This window comes from Pleurodeles waltl, chromosome 2_2, assembly GCF_031143425.1.
Source record: "Pleurodeles waltl isolate 20211129_DDA chromosome 2_2, aPleWal1.hap1.20221129, whole genome shotgun sequence".
Lineage (NCBI taxonomy): Eukaryota > Metazoa > Chordata > Amphibia > Caudata > Salamandridae > Pleurodeles > Pleurodeles waltl.
Genome location: NC_090439.1, coordinates 111,629,207 through 111,648,197, shown reverse-complemented (window position 1 = coordinate 111,648,197; position 18,991 = coordinate 111,629,207). Strand labels below are relative to the sequence as shown.

Sequence of the window (18,991 nt, the reverse complement as noted above, 5' to 3'; positions counted from 1 at the left end):
TTCAAAAGCCGGATTGCTTGCAATCCGGCTTTTGAAACCCCACTAGACACCAGGGATTTTTTTTTTTTTCTTAGAAATTGACAAAAGGGAGCGACCCCTTGGGCAAGGGTCGCTCCCAGGGGGGGCATTTTTTTTAAAAGGCCTTTTCTGCCCCCCCTGGGGGCAGAAACCTCTAGGCACCAGGGACCATTTTTTTTTTTTCATTTTTTTTTTATTGAGGTGGGGAGCGACCCCTTAGGCAAGGGTCGTTCCCCTTGGGGGAAAATTATATTTTGGCCATTTCTGCCCCCCTTGGGGGCAGATTGGCCTATTTTGATGAGGCCAATCTGCCCCCAAGGGGGGTAGAAACCACTAGACACCAGGGATTTTTTTTTTTTTTTATTGTTATTGACAAAAGGGAGCGACCCCTTGGGCAAGGGTCGCTCCCAGGGGGGCATATTTTCGGGAAGGCCTTTTCTGCCCCCCCTGGGGGCAGATCGGCCTATTTTGATGAGGCCAATCTGCCCCCAAGGGGGGTAGAAACCACTAGACACCAGGGAGTTTTTTCTTTGCGTGAATTTCACCACTTAGGCAAGGGTCGCTCCCTGGGGGGGAGGGGAATTTATTTTAGGCCATTTCTGCCCCCCCTGGGGACAGATCGGCCTATTATTAGGCCGAACTGCCCCCGGGGGGGGGGGGCAGAACACTCTAGGCGCCAGGGCAATTTTTTTTTTGTGTTTTTTTTTTTTGTTGTTTCTTTTTTTAGAGATGGGGAGCGACCCATCAGGCAAGGGTCGCTCCCCTGGGGGGGCAAATTGTATTTAGACCATTTCTGCCCCCCTGGGGGCAGATTGGCCAATTTTAGGTCAATCTGCCCCCAAGGGGGCAGAAACCACTAGGCACCGGGGATTTGTTTTTTGGCGCCAATGTCACGCAGGGGGAGCGACCCCGTAGGCAAGGGTCGCTCCCGGGGTGGGGGGGGTTGGGGGGGCAAATTTATTTTAGGCCATTTCTGCCTCCCCGGGGGACAGATCGGCCTATTATTAGGCCGAACTGCCCCCGGGGGGGGGGGGGCAGAACACTCTAGGCGCCAGGGCAATTTTTTTGTTGTGTTTTTTTTTTTTGTTGTTTCTTTTTTTAGAGATGGGGAGCGACCCATCAGGCAAGGGTCGCTCCCCTGGGGGGGCAAATTGTATTTAGACCATTTCTGCCCCCCTGGGGGCAGATTGGCCAATTTTAGGTCAATCTTCCCCCAAGGGGGCAGAAACCACTAGGCACCGGGGATTTGTTTTTTGGCGCCAATGTCACGCAGGGGGAGCGACCCCGTAGGCAAGGTTCGCTCCCGGGGGGGGGGGATGGGGTTTGGGGGGGCAAATTTATTTTAGGCCATTTCTGCCCCCCCGGGGGACAGATCGGCCTATTAGGCCGAACTGCACCCGGGGGGGGGGGGGCAGAACACTCTAGGCACCAGGGCAATTTTTTTTTTGTGTTTTTCTTTTGTTGTTGTTTCTTTTTTTAGAGATGGGGAGTGACCCATCAGGCAAGGGTCGCTCCCCTGGGGGGGCAAATTGTATTTAGACCATTTCTGCCCCCCTGGGGGCAGATTGGCCAATTTTAAGTCAATCTGCCCCCAAGGGGGCAGAAACCACTAGGCACCGGGGATTTGTTTTTTGGCGCCAATGTCACGCAGGGGGAGCGACCCCGTAGGCAAGGGTCGCTCCCGGGGGGGGGGGGGGGTGGGGGTTGGGGGGGCAAATTTATTTTAGGCCATTTCTGCCCCCCTGGGGGACAGATCGGCCTATTATTAGGCCGAACTGGCCCCGGGGGGGGGCAGAACATTCTAGGCACCAGGGCAATTTTTTTTTTGTGTTTTTTTTTTTTTGTTGTTTCTTTTTTTAGAGATGGGGTGCGACCCATCAGGCAAGGGTCGCTCCCCTGGGGGGGCAAATTGTATTTAGACCATTTCTGCCCCCCTGGGGGCAGATTGGCCAATTTTAGGTCAATCTGCCCCCAAGGGGGCAGAAACCACTAGGCACCGGGGATTTGTTTTTTGGCGCCAATGTCACGCAGGGGGAGCGACCCCGTAGGCAAGGGTCGCTCCGGGGGGGGGGTGGGGGTTGGGGGGGCAAATTTATTTTAGGCCATTTCTGCCCCCCCGGGGGACAGATCGGCCTATTATTAGGCCGAACTGCCCCCGGGGGGGGGGGGGGGCAGAACACTCTAGGCACCAGGGCAATTTTTTTTTTGTGTTTTTTTTTTTTGTTGTTTCTTTTTTTAGAGATGGGGTGCGACCCATCAGGCAAGGGTCGCTCCCCTGGGGGGGCAAATTGTATTTAGACCATTTCTGCCCCCCTGGGGGCAGATTGGCCAATTTTAGGTCAATCTGCCCCCAATGGGGCAGAAACCACTAGGCACCGGGGATTTGTTTTTTGGCGCCAATGTCACGCAGGGGGAGTGACCCCGTAGGCAAGGGTCGCTCCGGGGGGGGGTGGGTGTTGGGGCGGCAAATTTATTTTAGGCCATTTTTTTCCAAAATATAGTATGTGTCCACGTTGCGCTTTGGGGTGTTTCCTGTCGCCGGCGCTAGGCCTACCCACGCAAGTGAGGTATCATTTTTATCGGGAGACTTGGGGGAACGCTGGGTGGAAGGAAATTTGTAGCTCCTCTCAGATTCCAGAACTTTCTGCCACAGAAATGTGAGGAACATGTGTTTTTTTAGCCAAATTTTGAGGTTTGCAAAGGATTCTGGGTAACAGAACCTGGTCCGAGCCCCGCAAGTCACCCCTCCTTGGATTCCCCTAGGTCTCTAGTTTTCAGAAATGCACAGGTTTGTTAGGTTTCCCTAGGTGGCGGCTGAGCTAGAGGCCAAAATCTACAGGTAGTCACTTTGCTAAAAACAGCTCTGTTTTCTGTGATATGTCCACGTTGTGTTTTGGGGCATATCCTGTCGCGGGCGCTAGGCCTACCCACACAAGTGAGGTATCATTTTTATCGGGAGACGTGGGGGAACGCTGGGTGGAAGGAAATTTGTGGCTCCTCTCAGATTCCAGAACTTTCTGCCACAGAAATGTGAGGAACATGTGTTTTTTTAGCCAAATTTTGAGGTTTGCAAAGGATTCTGGGTAACAGAGCCTGGTCCGAGCCCCGCAAGTCACCCCTTCTTGGATTCCCCTAGGTCTCTAGTTTTCAGAAATGCACAGGTTTGGTAGGTTTCCCTAGGTGGCGGCTGAGCTAGAGGCCAAAATCTACAGGTAGTCACTTTGCTAAAAACAGCTCTGTTTTCTGTGATATGTCCACGTTGTGTTTTGGGGCATATCCTGTCGCGGGTGCTAGGCCTACCCACACAAGTGAGGTACCATTTTTATCGGGAGACTTGGGGGAACCTAGATTAGCAAAACAAGTACTATTGCCCCTTGTCTTTCTCTACATTTTTTCCTTCCAAATATAGGAGTGTGTGTAAAAAAGACATCTATTTGAGAAATTCCCTGTAATTCACGTGCTACTATGGTCACCCCGGAATTCAGAGATGTGCAAATAACCACTGCTCCTCAACACCTTATCTTGTGCCCTTTTTGGAAATGCAAAGGTTTTCTAGATAGCAATTTTTTACTCCTTATATTTCAGCAAATGAATTGCTGTATACCCGGTATAGAATGAAAACGCACTGCAGGGTGCAGCTCATTTATTGGCTCTGGGTTCCTCGGGTTCTTGATGAACCTACAAACCCTATATATCCCTGCAACCAGAGGAGTCCAGCAGACGTAACGGTATATTGCTTTCGATAATCTGACATTGCAGGGAAAAGTTACAGAGTAAAACGTAGAGAAAAATTGATGTTTTTTTCACCTCAATTTCAATATTTTTCTTTTTCAGCTGTTATTTTCTGTAGGAAACCCTTGTAGGATCTACACAAATGACTCCTTGCTGAATTCAGAGTTTTGTCTACTTTTCAGAAATGTTTAGGTTTCTGGGATCCAGCATTGGTTTCATGACCATTCCTGTCACTGACTGGAAGGAGGCTGAAAGCACAAAAAATTGCACAAATGGGGTATGCCCCAGTAAAATGCCAAAATTGTGTTGAAAAATTGGGTTTTCTGATTCAAGTCTGCCTGTTCCTGAAAGCTGGGAAGCTGCTGAGTTTAGCACCGCAAACCCTTTGTTGATGCCATTTTCAGGGGAAAAACCACAAGCCTTCTTCTGCAGCCACTTTTTCCAATTTTTTTGAAAAAAACGAAATTTTCACTGTATTTTGGCCAATTTCTTGGTCTCCTTCAGGGGAACCCACAAAGTCTGGGTACATCTAGAATCCCTAGGATGTTGGAAAAAAAGGACGCAAATTTGGCTTGGTTAGCTTATGTGGACAAAAAGTTATGAGGGCCTAAGCGCGAACTGCCCCAAATAGGCAAAAAAAGGCCTGGCACAGGAGGGGGAAAAGGCCTGGCAGCGAAGGGGTTAAATAAACGCTTGCCTGTTTATTTAACAAATCTTTTTGATGTTTGTGCTGAGTCGAGTCCAGTGCTGCTGTTGGCCAAGGGACAGCATGTAAAGGTCAAGAGGGCCGCATGCTGCCCCTGGGCCGTACTTTTGATATCCCTGCTCTAGGTCGTTCATCCTGAGTAAAAGCAGTGAGTTAAGCCAGCTATGGAAATCGGATTAGAGATGGAGCCTGTTGTAGAACTTAACTCACACACTAGCTTTCACAGAGGAACATGGGGCACTATTGTTTATAGAGAACCTCACAGAGGAACATGGGGCACTATTGATTATTGAGAACCTGAAGTAGGGCGGTTAACCACGCAGTGTATGTGAACTTTGTTTACAGCTAGTTTGCAATTCCAGCAGGAGGGTGGAGTGGATGGGCTTGTACAGATATGCCGCTTCCTTGTGGAGATCCACGCCGTATCCTCCCTGTGGAAAGAAGGCACGCCCAGATTCGTGGAAGAGCTGGCTAGAGTATTAAAAGTTTGCATGGCTTGAAAGAAGTCACTGATGTGCAATAAGCGGGAGTGACTGAAGCTTAGGATTTGAGCAGCCCTATCTTCGTAGGATTGCAGACATTTTTAAAACAAGTTGTATCATTTTAAAGCTCTTTGCCACAGATCCCCAGAAAGAGCTTGGGTAGTGCTTGCTTGATAGCCTACACATGAATGAGTGGTGTCCACTTTCTATATGATCTGCAAGTCATGAAGCAGGGAGTGGTCAAAGTAAGCTTGGCTCGGAACACGTCTTTTGATTCCACTGCAACTGAATGTAGAATTCAGATGAAGGATGCATTGTTATTTAAAAATATTGTTATCCTGTAGATAACTTCCAAGCACAGATTTCCTCACCTTCTGAATCGATGCCAGAGTGGATCTGGAAACTCTTGAAGTAGCTCCAGCGTGCCAATTGGTCTCTATCAGACAGTCTTGCGTCCATACATGAGACGTAGTCGTGTGCAGGTGCCATATCTGCGTACTGACTCTAGTTTTTATGTTTCAAAGTGGATCCAAAGCAGATGCAGTTCAGATTTTAGAAATTTGCAGGGATTTCACTTCTGAAGAGGACAGATTTTAAATCACATTATGTTTGCTTGAAATATATCAATAACAGACCCGCAGCATATCTGCCTGAGGTGTCTCAGCTCTAAACATATCTACAAGTGCTATGAGAAATGTCCCTGATGCAATCAAAATCTTTTGGGGAGCAAGGAAAACTAACGTTATGTAATTAAACATATGAAGCAGTGCCATTCCTGACCAAGATCATCCTCTTCAGGTTAGGCAAAGTCAAAAGATGAGTAAAAAAAAATAAGCATAGAAAAAGTAAATGAAGCTTATTGACATCTCGATGCTCTCACACTAGGGAGATGCCCCCATATCTGCATTTCAAAGACCTGAGGCTGAGTTTGCCTAGCTCTCCAGATCCAGTGTTGAATATGGAGCTTATGCACCCAAGTGTTTTTTTTTTTTTTTTTTGGGTCACATCATATTTTGCATAGCACAATCGCGACCTAAAGGTGTTGGAGAGCTTTACATGAGCAATACTTACATTACAGAAGGACACACAAACACACTTTTTTTTCTTCAGTAGGCATGAGGAGATAGTGAATTGCCCAGAATCGCAGGATTTTGATCCCACGCTGAGACTTCAGCCTGTTCCCCCAGAGCTAAAATTTGGCATCTCTGACTGTTAAGCCACATTAGGTCCTGTGGTCATCTATCCTCTACTCAGCAGGGTCCGGCCTTTAAGGAGGGCTTGCTGTAGATCTTCACATTCACTCTGCCTCCCTTCTTCATGTCTTCAGGCCCCAGGGACCTGATTGGATCTTCATCTAAACTTACGTTGGCACGTCCTTCATCCAATGCCAACTGACCCTGAACGAAGTAAGCCCACTCCATCTTGAGTCCCTGGACCTGTCTTTACTCCTCTTCTGTAGGTGTTGCCAGTTGTTCTGCAATTGATTCAGGCTCTGACCTGGAATTCATACCTATCTTTGGCTTGAGTTCACCCTGTGTCGTACTATACCATTAACAGTGCACAACCAATTGGGGAGACCTTCCTTCTCCTGGCTCCTCTGCTCCGACGGGTGTACGTTGGGAAAATAGAGGCTGTTGTTGGGGATACTCTGATTCCATTCGAGGTTTCTGCCTGCAGAGCATTATGATGAGGGTGTAGATAAAGTGATACCCCTCATGCTGGTGCTGGTTTATAGTTTGACTTGAAGAATGCCAGTGACCTGGGCAGTCTCCCCAGAGCCCATCCTGATTTCTTTTTTTGGTGGCCCTAAAAGATTAAAGTGCTTTTTTTCACAGTTGCGTTTAGGAAGGCAGAAAAACGTTTTGCATATGCCACTGCCCTCTTCACCTAGAGAACAAGGCTAATCTCTTGACGGAGATCTGGCAACCTGAATTTTCCACATCAGTGCTTCTGTTACTATTTTACAATGCTCTGGTGCCCAGATAAAATCCTGACTTAGTTGAAACTGTTTTCTGTGCTAGAGGTTAATGGGTGTTACCTGCTCTGCCTGAAGATCTGTAGTAGACAGTCCAAGATGGGCAAACAGCTAAACAGATACTTTTGGTCCTGCCTAGACACCACTGATAAAGCTGATCATGCAGAGGGTACTGTGTCATTATCAGATATGCCTGGATGTATTCCTTCAAATTTTCTGGAGACGTCCAGGTATTCTTGATTGACCTGCTTTTAGATTGGGGCTAGGCTTTTTAAAGAGAAGACTTATGCAATCCTGGAGCATTTAAAAAACAGAAGGCTTATGGCTCTCTCCTTTTGATTGGTATCCCCAGCTTTCCAAATTTATCCACTAAGTTCAACGCTTATCTAGGGGCCTTGCCTTCTGCATGTGGCAACCATTGCAGCCAGTAGGGCAATCAGTGCTTACGTTTAGGTGTTAGGGTCAGCGACATATGTCAAGGACAGCAGTATCATCACTCATTTTTCTTCCTTGTCTCCAGACACCATTATTACATCACATCACTTTAATTTGCCATAGAGCCGACATGTAGGAATAAGATCATGCCTACTACACTGGTACATCACCCCAGTATCCTCTATAAATAAGTGATGATGTTGCCCCCCAAAGGGAATATCAAATTAGTACCCTAGTTAGCTTATATTCTTGTTAATTCATGGTTCCCAAGAAGACTGGGACTTGAGACTGATCTTAGACCTCAGAATACTGAACTTTTTCTTCAAGAAAACGTTCATGGGGATCAAGTTTGGATTGGGTGAGGTCCCCGGATCGTCAGGACACATACTTTTATGTACCAGTACAGCAATCCCACAAGAAATAGCTCTGCTTTTTAGTGGAGTCAGACCACACTCAGTTCACCATCCAGTCTTTTGGTCCTACAATCACTCTGCTTGTCTTTGCGAAGTTCAGGTCTGTGTTTATGGCTAATCTTCTCAGGGAAGGCATACGTGTGTGAGGATTTAGTTGTACTATATGATATGGCTGTGGGGTCTTATTGTGCAGTACACTCTTAAATATTCTCGCGGGTCCAGTCAGGCTGGTTTGCTTAACCTTAAGGTCAACCCTGGATAGCTGTGGCTGCAAGCAGTAAGGCGTAGCAAAGGAACTGTGTGTAAAGCTTTTAACACAAGTAAACATCGTAATAAAGTCCCAGTACAACACAATTTTTAACAATAGACCATATTTTAATGACTTTTTAGAGTTCTTGATCATCAAAATCCACTGAAGGGCTCTGGAGATATGACATTTCAAACATTAAATAACTTTTTAATTCAGCTGCAAAATGGCATTTGTAACCTTTTTGAAAGAGTTTGGCAACTCCGACTCTAGTTGGGTGACCAGTTCTGACAGGGCTGGGGTCTAGTAGTCCAGTGGACAGTTACCTGGCCACCAGAGCCTGTATCTGTCCAGTTCCAGCTTTTAAGAGATGACTGCTTTAGACAACATAACAAATAAAGTGGTGTGGATGCAAGAGAAGATGATGCTCAAGGATGCTTCTGATGCTGTATGGTCAACGGGGGTAAGTTCCGGTGATCATTTGGTAAACGGGTGATGTGGTGCAACCTTAGCCACGGAACTTGTGCGGTCTCACAAAGTACTTTTTGCTATGGTAGAAGGGCAGCTGCGGCAGACCTTCGATTCTTAAAACACAGCAATCAGGTTGCAAATCTTTGCTGGGAGCTAATGTTCCTCTTGGGGGATGAATCAGAACAGACAGCACCCACAGGTGCAGCAGATACGGTTGCAAGTTTTGGCAATCTAGGATTAATCTTAAGGGCCCTGTGCCCTGTGTCCGGTAGAGGCAAAACGTCTGCGATGATGGCTATCAACTTGGTAATTTGGGTTTTTCCAGCTTTAATGTCCCTGGTGCTGTTCCAGGACTGCCAGCTGACTTACCTTTGGAGTCAGTTCTTCGATCTGGGGTTGGGAAATGAACTTTTCCCCGAGCCAGAAGCCACTGACCGGATCCAGGCTTTACTAGCACAAAGTGCAGCAGGTGCAGTGCTTAGGATGGTGGGGCCTCTCCTTCTGCACTTCCAACGCCAGCAGGATGGTCCTCCTTCAGCCCTCTCTACAAATCCACGGTGTACTGAGGGGCAGGGTGCCATATTTTTCTCAGGAAAGAGCCCTGAGGGGACAACGTGGTCAATTGCAATGGGCTAGTAGGTTCCCTCCTCTTAGGTGACATTGGTCCTGTCTTCTGTGGCATCTGGCTGTCCCATAGTGCCATTTCTTGTCCCTTTCAAGATGGCACAACCCTTAATCTGTCATTAAGAGCTTGGTAGCCCACCCCAGAGGCGTAACTACTCTAAAGGCTACACGCCAACAAGTAAACAGGTTCTGACACTGCATTTCCCTCTCTGTCCCTGTTTCCAACTTGTCTACAGGGACAAAAGGCAGCCTGCTTGGGAGTGTTATCACCATTTGCTCTTGAAAGCTGGATTCCCTTTGAAGCTCTCCTTTTGGGGTAACATCCAGAGTGGCCATCCTGGGGGAGGAGATCACACCTCACTCTGCAGAGACTGTCGTTGTTCCTAAGCTTTGGAGTTGTTCACACGTCTCCCCAGGCAGGCAGGGCCTTTGTAAGGCCACAGGATTGGCTGGGGCATAGAGTGGCAACTTTCTAAAAGTTGCTTAACTTTAAAAGTGACATAAATGCCGAGTTGACCATAAAGTCTCAATTAATGCCATGATTAATTTGATATGTTACAGTATCCAGTAAGGTAGTCCAAATCAGAAGTTAGCCAGGTTGGTATGCCAGCTGGTAACTCTGTTAGCCAGTGGGGCTACTTACTAACGTTCCTCAGCAAAATGACAACTTTTAGGGTTTTGCTGTGAAGACATATATGAAACTATGTCTTGCTTTAAAATATATAGCTCTTTGCCATAGGGCTTGATATGCCTGCCTTAGAGGAGACTTGGGTATATGGTCTTAAGGGACTTGGGGACTTTGTCATTAATGATAATGACAAAATTGAACTAGCAGTGTGACACTGCCATTCCAGTCTGCAGTGGCAGGCTGGGGGCCGTGTTTTCACTTCGTTGTGCACAGAGTAGCAAACACAGGGTGGCACAACCAGTGCTGCAGCCTTGTGTGCACTCTGTCTTACATGCCCTTGGTACCATATGCTAGGGGCTTATAAGTAAGTCAGTACTTGTCCATTGGGGGACACACAATTCAACAAACATTTGTAAAGGGTCTGAACACTGTCACTGAGTTCAGGACAGCAGGTTGAAGTGCACTCAGTTTAAAAACTAGCAGCTTATAGTCCAAATGCGGCAAAAAGTGAGGGGTAAACCTGCAAAAAGCCTGTTCTCATAACATATGTCCCTGATAACTGGCTGTCGAAGGCAGGCTAGCCTTTGGCTTGTTGTGGACCTTGACAGAGGTGATCTTAGACATGGCTGCCTTGAGGTCCTTTCTGCCCTTCAACAAATCTGGAACTTTTAGGCCTATGTTTTGAGTGAGGGCTACTGTTCCAGCCCTGATGGTTCTGAGGCTTGTGGGCTCTTTAAGGGTTATGCATCCTGCTAGGTACCTCATGCTTGGGTGAATGATGTGTGAAAAGAAGCAAGTCCACTCCCTACACACAACTGTCTGATGTTTTTGTTTGCATTGTGGTTGTCTCGCCAAGGTTTGTAGACTTTTTCCATATTAATCAATAAGAACATTAGACCATCTCCAACAAATGTGGGCAAACTGTATGAGAGGCAGTTTAAAAATCTAGGATTTTGTCACTCCAGAAGGGAAGAGTGTAGTATACTTAACTTTGCCCTGCATTATCATGCATTTCAACTTTGACACCTTTCAAAATCTGAGACCAAAAATCATTGGTGTGATGGAAAATCTTAAGGGGAGGTCCCTTGAATCCGACCCAACGACAGATGGGAAAATATGCCTCATTCCTCATTGGCATGGAGTTCTCGAAGGGTCTATGGCCAGATGGCGCTTAGATTAGGGTTGACAAATTACCCTGAATTACTCATCCTGATTCATAGTAACTCGGTTTTTCACTCAGGGCTGAACAGAGAGACGTTCAATAGATGGGAACTGTCGTAGTTCATCAAGGTAGAGGACCTGTTTGAAAAGGATAGAATTTAGTCTTTTGATCAAATCAAGGTTACTTTTGGGTTGGGGAGAATGACGGTATCACTAAATACAGGTGAGGTATTCAACCATGAACTGTGGCATCAAAGCATCAATTGTGAGGCCACTTACTCCCATTGAGAATTTATTGCAGAAGATGAACAAAGGCATCCACTTTGTCTTGAAAATATATAAACATTTACAAGGGGGAGGGAGAGTCACTTATGAGGCAATTTAGAGCTTGGTGGAAGAAAGACTCGAACCATTAATTTTTAGGAGAACAAATAATCATGAAGAATGCACACCGGCATATTGCATGCCCAAGGGAGGGAATCCATGACTAAAATACTGTGTAGGTGGCTTCTTACCCCACACTGCTTGCTTGTCACAAATATAGGCAAATCTAAGAAATCTTTTAGAGAATGCAAGCAGGTGGGATCAAAATCTCCCATTTTATGGAGTATTGGGTAGGAATGTAGGGGGGAAAGGATTAAATGATGGTTCCTGTGGATACCTCCTAACCACTTTAGCATCTTACTAGAGAGGATACCAGAGATTGACGGGGGTTCTAGTAAAGATTCCTTTGAACTGACCAGTATAATGCTGCAATGCTATGTGGTAAGCAGATGTTATTAGCACGATGGGGGAGCTAAGATACAACCACTTGTCTCATACTCTGGAACATTCAAGGACTGGTTAATTTCCCATGTGGCATCAAGGGACTGGAACATGTGATCTTGAAACTGGATGCTGATTTTTGGTTATGTTGCTAAATATTCTAGGGGACTCTCTAGCTCAAGGACTGGTGAGAGCTGTGCAAATACTATGTATGACTGCATTCTAGCGTAGGAATTGTAACAAAGGAACTTTCTTAATCCTTCATGTACATGTCTGTGTTTAGGGACTGTAGAAGGGCCGGGCAAGGGGTGGGGGGGGGTTTGGGAAAGAAAGAAAATCGTATTTGTTGAAGCTTGAATTACATTTAAAAACTCCATGCAAATGTATTGAACATTAAATGGGGGGGGGGGAAAGGCTACACTGTTGATCCCACAGCATGTCATTATCTTATGTATTGATGGGGCTATCAACTCGTTGGGTTTGCTGGTGCAAAGAAAGGAAATGCTGTTCAGAAAGTGAATTTATTGAGATGCATTGTTCCCTGCATCCAGTTGTGTTATGCTTTGCCCACAAATATCCTCGTAAGGGCTAAAGTCGCTGCGTCAGGCCAAAGATCTGCAGCAGTCATTTTTTCCCCCTAAGTTTGCATAAATTGAACGAATGAAAGTGAAGTCCTTTTTATAAGTTGTGCTGCAGCGCTGACTAATCTTACTCTAAATACTGAAAGGTTACTTTCTCACATATAAGATTATGTCAATAACAAGCTGTCAGGGAGTTGTTAGGTACAGGACGTAAGTTCTGTTTATTCATTTGAATTTAAGTCCAATATGTATTTTCCATATACCTAGAGTGCACTTAAACATATTGAAATATATTCATCTTTCCTATTTTAAAAAGAAAATGAATCTGATTGAAAATGTCTTAGCTTGAAAGGAGCTGATTTTTAGAACTAACTGGACAGGTGATTAAACTATTTTATGCCACAGTCCATGTACTTATTTCTGTTCAGTAATCTGACCTGCATTTTTTGCTCATTGAAAGTTCCTCCAGCCCCCTCTCAATAAACAGGTCATGGTGAGAGAGGCTCTGCGTAACAAGCTAATGATGCTCTCCAACATACAGTAAGAGAACGGGTATCCAAACTGCACTTTACTCCACTGTACTGTAAGTCACTCTGCAACACTGCACTCTATTCCACTGTTCTCTGCCAGTACACTCTACGCAAATGCACTTTACTATAACACTGAACTGTATGCCCCTGCATTCTACACAAGTCCACTGTATGCTACTCTAATCTAATCTGTATCACTGCACTCTATGCCACTGCAGTCTACATCACTTTACACCATTACACTCTGGTCCACTCTGTGCAGCTGTACTCAACCCTGCACTACTCCTTGTCACTCACTCTACTCTGAAACAGTCTACTCTACGCCGCTCTACTTCACTCTACGCCACTTTACTTGTAACCACTGCACTCTACACAACTGCACAGTTACTGTACTCTGCCACTGCTCTCTACGCCACTCTACTCCACTGAACTCTGACACTCTTCTCAACACTCTCCCCCACTGAACCCTACTCCGCTTTACTCAGTGCTACTCCACTCTACTGCACTCTGCACTATACTCTACTTAGCACCACTCTGTGCTACTCCAATCTGCACCTATGTAGGCACTCTATGCCACTCGACTCTGATCTACACTCTACTGCAATGCACTCTATGCCACTCTACTTTACTGCTGTCTGCGCCACTCTGCTCTGTGCCATTGCATTCTAACACTCTGTATGCCGCTGAACTCAATACCACTGCACTCAATACCACTGCACTCTGCAACACTCCACGTAAATGGACTCTGCAACACTCCACGTAAATGGACTCTGCAACACTCCACGTAAATGGACTCTGCAACACTCCACGTAAATGGACTCTGCAACACTCCACGTAAATGGACTCTGCAACACTCCACGTAAATGGACTCTGCACCACTCTACGCCAGTGCACTCTGCAACAGTCCATTTTACTCTTTGCCACTGCAGTGTATGCCAGTCCAGTAGACGATGTTCTACTCCACGCTACTACACTCCTTGCAACTCTCCTCTACGCCACTAACTTTTAGCCATTACTTTAGTTTTCACAAATAAATTATTGGGTGGTGATTATTCGATGTTTAAGGGCATTTGTGATTTTGAAGGCATCAGGTTAAATTAAAACTCTGGTTTCTTAACAGTACCTACGGAAGGTGAAGTATTTTCTGTTTTGTACTTGCATGCTGAAGCTGTTGTTTTTTTTGTGGCATGCTCAAACAAATTAAAAAGAACAAAAAAAAATGTATACAATTCAGAGGTGAATTAGATGAGTCTACTTTTCAGTGTAACTTCTACAGTTAAATTTTTGATAACTAACGTATGGGCAACTTTAATTGTCTGATTGTATCATTAATACCCATCCACTTGCACGTTGCTCATTATATGCGCCAATGAAGGAAGGGACTATTCATAGTAGCTAATCACTGCTTCGACTTGGGGCCCTTTCCTGGTGAACGGAATGCCTCTCGTGCTATATATAACTCTTTCTGTGTTGAGCTTGGGTTTTATGAACTGCAGAAGTCCTCTGTTGTATATGCCATGGTACTAAATTTGGTGTATTCATATGTGTTTTTCCTATATAGGCTGCATAGCAGCATTTGTCTTCTGGGGTCGTAGGCGCTTTGGTGTATGTTTGGTTGCAGCACAGAGGATGCCTAATGGTCTATAATTAAAGAACTTAAAATGAGTCATGTACTGATGTAAAATATTACCTTAGCTAAGGGTTGGAATGAGATCTAACACACTCTGTGCAAACTCACCATGACGTTTCAATGTTGTACAACCAGGAAGTAATATGTTGTAGAGAAGTGGTTCTGGACCATTGATTTACATTTTTTTCAGCTTGAGTTTACTGATAAAGTAGAAAAATACTGCAGAACCCTATTAAACATGCTGCTGTTAGATGGGACTGACCTTCTGTGTCTTTTGGGGCATTACTATATTTAAAAGATATATGGAGAGCGAACAGACCACTGTAGTAATCAAACATTAAGGTAAATATTATGATAGTAGGTAAGGAATAAATGGTAATAAAAAATCTATTAAAAAATAATAACAATAAACAAAGCCGGCAATTCTTTAAACCGCGGGGATTATGGCAGGTTAAAAATGTTCATTGGAAGTATTAGTAGTAGATATATAACAAAAAAAGCAATCCGCTCTTACCATTGAGACCTGTTAGTTTTAAGTTTTCATCCAGAAAGTTATGATGATGTCTCAGACATCACCTTTCGGACTGTTTGATCCTTGCTAATTGCTTTCGGTTTTTGACACAGCGATTGATCCTCTGATTTTGCATTTGAAAATATTGTTGTACTAAAATCTTTCCCTATATCTTTTCACTGTGGGATTTAGCATTTAACATATTGTTTCCTTCAGTGAAGAAGAAATAATGTGTTGGAAATTGCATTTACTAGAACCATTGTAACCTTGTCACCCCATCTAGGAGCACTGTTACCCTGCACTTAGCTGTGCGCCCTCCACCACTGAGTGTTTACTAGCCTGGCTATAGTGTCCCCATACTCCTGGCCTCCTCCATTCCGACTCCAGTACGTCCATGCTCTTGGTCTCGCCTGCCTTAGGTCTTCTATTCCGACCTGTACAGCTTATCCCTTCCTGATCCCATTCATACTTTTATTATTGTTATCTTTTGATAACTTTTGCCTCTAAATTTTCAGTGAGACTATTTCTGAAGAATTTGAAGAGTCTCTTCACAGAACACCTAACTGCGGGAATTGCTAGAGCTGGGTGCGGCCTGCAGGGGATTTTAACTTGAAAGTCAAGCCTCCTGCTTCCCTAGACAATGCCTTGCTTGGTCACACGCCACTGTGTGCTTTCCGTAGTGCGTAAGCAGTAATCATTGCATAGCTGGAATTGACATTACTTCTCTGTATGTGGTTGTTTGGCCTAGTGCAGTCAGACTTCATGCCACACGTAGTGGGACTCGTTAAGGCGCTGTCATCACACTGATAATTTGACTCCTTAAAATAGCTGTTATATAAGAAGAGCCAAGAGTGTGGAATTTTGATGAGTGTTAAAATGCTTTCGTTCCTCATCAGTCTCAATCATCAGATTGTCAGCTTCTTGTCGCACGTTTGGGTGGACCATCGATTTGCTCAGTAGAAGGAAAAGCGAGGGAGCTGTGTTAGCGTAATACTGCCTGCCTGATAGGGGTACAGTGTCAAGAATATTACGGACAATTTAGGCCCATTCACGCCTTTACTTTCAAACATGAAGGAATGCTGAGAGTTGTTCTTGGTTATGACAATATTTAAATAGTTAGAAAACTTTAGCTTTTTAAATTTAGGGTTGTTTTTACTTTAACGTTCTTTTGCAGCACGTTACTGGTGGAAAATGCCTGTTGTACTAGTCAAACAGGAGAAGGAGCAGTTGCAGCAGGATTAAAGGCAACCTTATGTGGAATCAGGGGAGGTTCCTTCGCTATGGCGAAGAAGCGTCGCCCCACTGGCTGTGCCAGAAGATGAAAAATAGAACAATAGTTTATTATTGTTATATTTGAATGCTTCTGGCACAGCCAGCAGTGCAGGGAGGGAGGGTCGGGCTGGTCCACAGGAGGTGGGGAGGGTGCACCTAAGTGCGCATGTGTTTTGGCCGGCTGTCAGACGCCCGCCAAACACACATGCGGATTTAGCTTTCTCCAGCCCGGCTGTCTTTAACAGCCGGGCTGGAGATACTGCACAGACCCCAGGGCTGTGTCTAAGCAGCAGTCACTGCCACTCAGACCAATACTGGCGCTGCTTTCATGCAAGGTTTTGAAAGCATGAAAGCAGTGCCAGGAGTCCTAGGGAGCCTATGATTGTGTCCCAGCAGTGAATGCTGGGACACTGGAAGTGGACAGAGGCGGCAGGTGAAGGCTACGGGAAGAGGTATTTTCTTTTTTTAAATTATTTTTAATTTCCTCCCTTTTATTTTGCATCCTCATCTGTATGTTGTATTCATATTTTTTTTTAGGTCGAGCACGCCACCGGTCTGGCCTGTTGTAATCTATCTGTGGGCTTTTAACCATGCCCACCACACGCCGATCACTATCTCTCATTCGTGGGCTTGCCTTTCAAAAATCCTTTATCATTGATAAATGCTTTACGTTTGTCTCTCCTTGAGGCGGTTTTGTTACCGCGTTGGCCATCGACCCTGTTAAATGGATAATTGTACGTTTGCTGATACGTTTGACTGCGAGCAAACTTTTTTCCTTTTGTGTCTCTCCTTCGCGCTCATGGTGGACGGGGCGCTTTGAATCGGCTCGCTTATGTCAACTATTTTACTTTTCATTTCAATTTATGTGGTAGAAAAGTCCAGTTAAGAATTTACAATGCTAATAGCTCCAACTCGAGTAAACGTGAGACCCACTGCATTGCAAATGCTTGTTTTAATTATGATTTTCATTCTCTTCACTCTCCCTTACCTGGTTTCATATATTCAGTTTGCCTCATCCCTGCTCTGCAACGATAAAGGATTGCATAGCAGAGTAATTGACAATTAATGCTGCAGCAGCTTCATCGACCGTGCACTCAATTTTTTTTTTTAATTGTGAAAGACTTTTGAATTATAATAAAAACATGGTGTAAAATAGGCATACCTTATATAAATTTTGAACATTTTACTGTTGTGCTATACTTTTTGAAATAAAGTGCAATTTTCGAATGCTGTGACCTAGCATTGATTTTTTTTTTTTTCTTTTTTTTTTTTTTAAAAGGTGGCTTCACAGCGTATTAGTTCAGTAGACCTGTCTTGCTGCAGTCTGGAGCACCTTCCCGCCAACCTGTTCTACAGCCAAGATCTCACTCATCTCAACTTAAAGCAGAATTTCCTGCGGCAGAGTACTACCTCTTCACCCAATGGGGAACTAGGTGAACTGCAAAGGTAAGCTACATCTCAACCTCCTTCCTCCACATTCTCTGCTGTCGCTTTTTGGAGGATTTGAGTGAATTCTGTGTTTGTGATGCACCCAGGGATGCCAGCTGGTGTTCAGTTGCTGAACGCTAGACCTTCATCTAGGACTGACTCCGTTACTGATCTTACAGTCTCGTTAGTGTATGTTTTTTTTCAACCTGATAAAATCAATGTCTTAAATATTTGATTCATTGCTCCCCATCTCAGATTCCTAGTCAAATTCTCAATATCTAGACTCGCACTGTATTTTTTTACTCTGTTGAAATGTACATTGTTTAATTTTCTAATTAATTATTGCCAGGTCCTGATGTAATTCAATTGTTGTTTCACTCAGTTTTTAATGTAAAGCACCTGCATACCAACTGGTCTAGGTGCTCTATATAAATGGACAAACAAATAACTTACACTCTTAAATCGGTCGGCTACAGAATCTCATTATTCCAGTGACTGCTTGAATGTTCAAGTTGCTGTCACCAGTGCACATGGACATCCTCACTTCTAAAAGAACCTTGTTAGTGCATGTTACAAGAATAACATGATTAAAGCCAACACCTTTTCTAAAGAATTTTATTTCCACAAAGCTGTACTTCGTACTTCTAACATCCTGTGTTATTGCTGTTATCCTGAATTACTGACAGACTGAGCTGTTTTCTTGGTCTTCATAAACCTAGAAAGGAGCGGCTCTGTATGTTAAGCGTTCATCTGACAAACACACAGATCTGGATAAATTTCAGGGCTTTTCTGTGCATGACTTTTGGAATACAGTTGTGGCGAGCCGATCGATAAAGCCAAAACAGTGTCCCAAGTACAAGCTCATACACCACTGTATCACTGTCGAGTACAAAGCAGGAAGAAAATTATTTGGGGTATCCTGTTGTAGCAAAGCAAGCAGCATGGTTGTTTTTTGTAATTCATTTTTAGGTCGAGCATTGCAGCGCGCATGCGCTGCTTTTCCGACGTGTTGGTGTGTATCTGGGCTTTTAACAACGCCCACTTCTCGCCCATCTCTACCACTCGTTCGTGGGCTTGCCCTTCAAAAATCCTTTGATTACATTGGTAAATGGTTTACCTTTGTCCCTCCTTGGAGAGGTTTTGTTGCCGCCTTGGCCATCGCCCCTGTTACATGGCTAATTGCACTTTTGCTGATAAGTTTAACTGCAAGCGACATTCTTTTCCTTTTGTGTATCTCTTCACGCTGATGCTCATGGCAGCCGTGGCGCTGTGAATCATCCCCCTTATGTGAAAGTGTTTAACTTTCAATTTTCAATTTATGTGGCAAGAAAAGTCGGGTTAGGAGTTCATAACGCTAATAGCTCTAACTCGAGCAGCTGCAA

At 44.7% G+C, this 18,991-nt stretch overlaps 1 protein-coding gene across 4 annotated transcripts in view; it reads left to right on the top strand.

The window, feature by feature from the left end:
* Window positions 1-18,991, top strand: part of PHLPP1 (PH domain and leucine rich repeat protein phosphatase 1) — a 604,801-nt gene that overhangs the window by 290,027 nt on the left and 295,783 nt on the right. For all 4 annotated transcript variants that reach the window (XM_069219488.1, XM_069219487.1, XM_069219486.1 and 1 more), the window contains exon 4: window positions 17,461-17,627. In XM_069219488.1, the coding sequence (XP_069075589.1) occupies window positions 17,461-17,627 (167 nt within the window). The remainder of the gene's footprint in view (window positions 1-17,460; window positions 17,628-18,991) is intronic.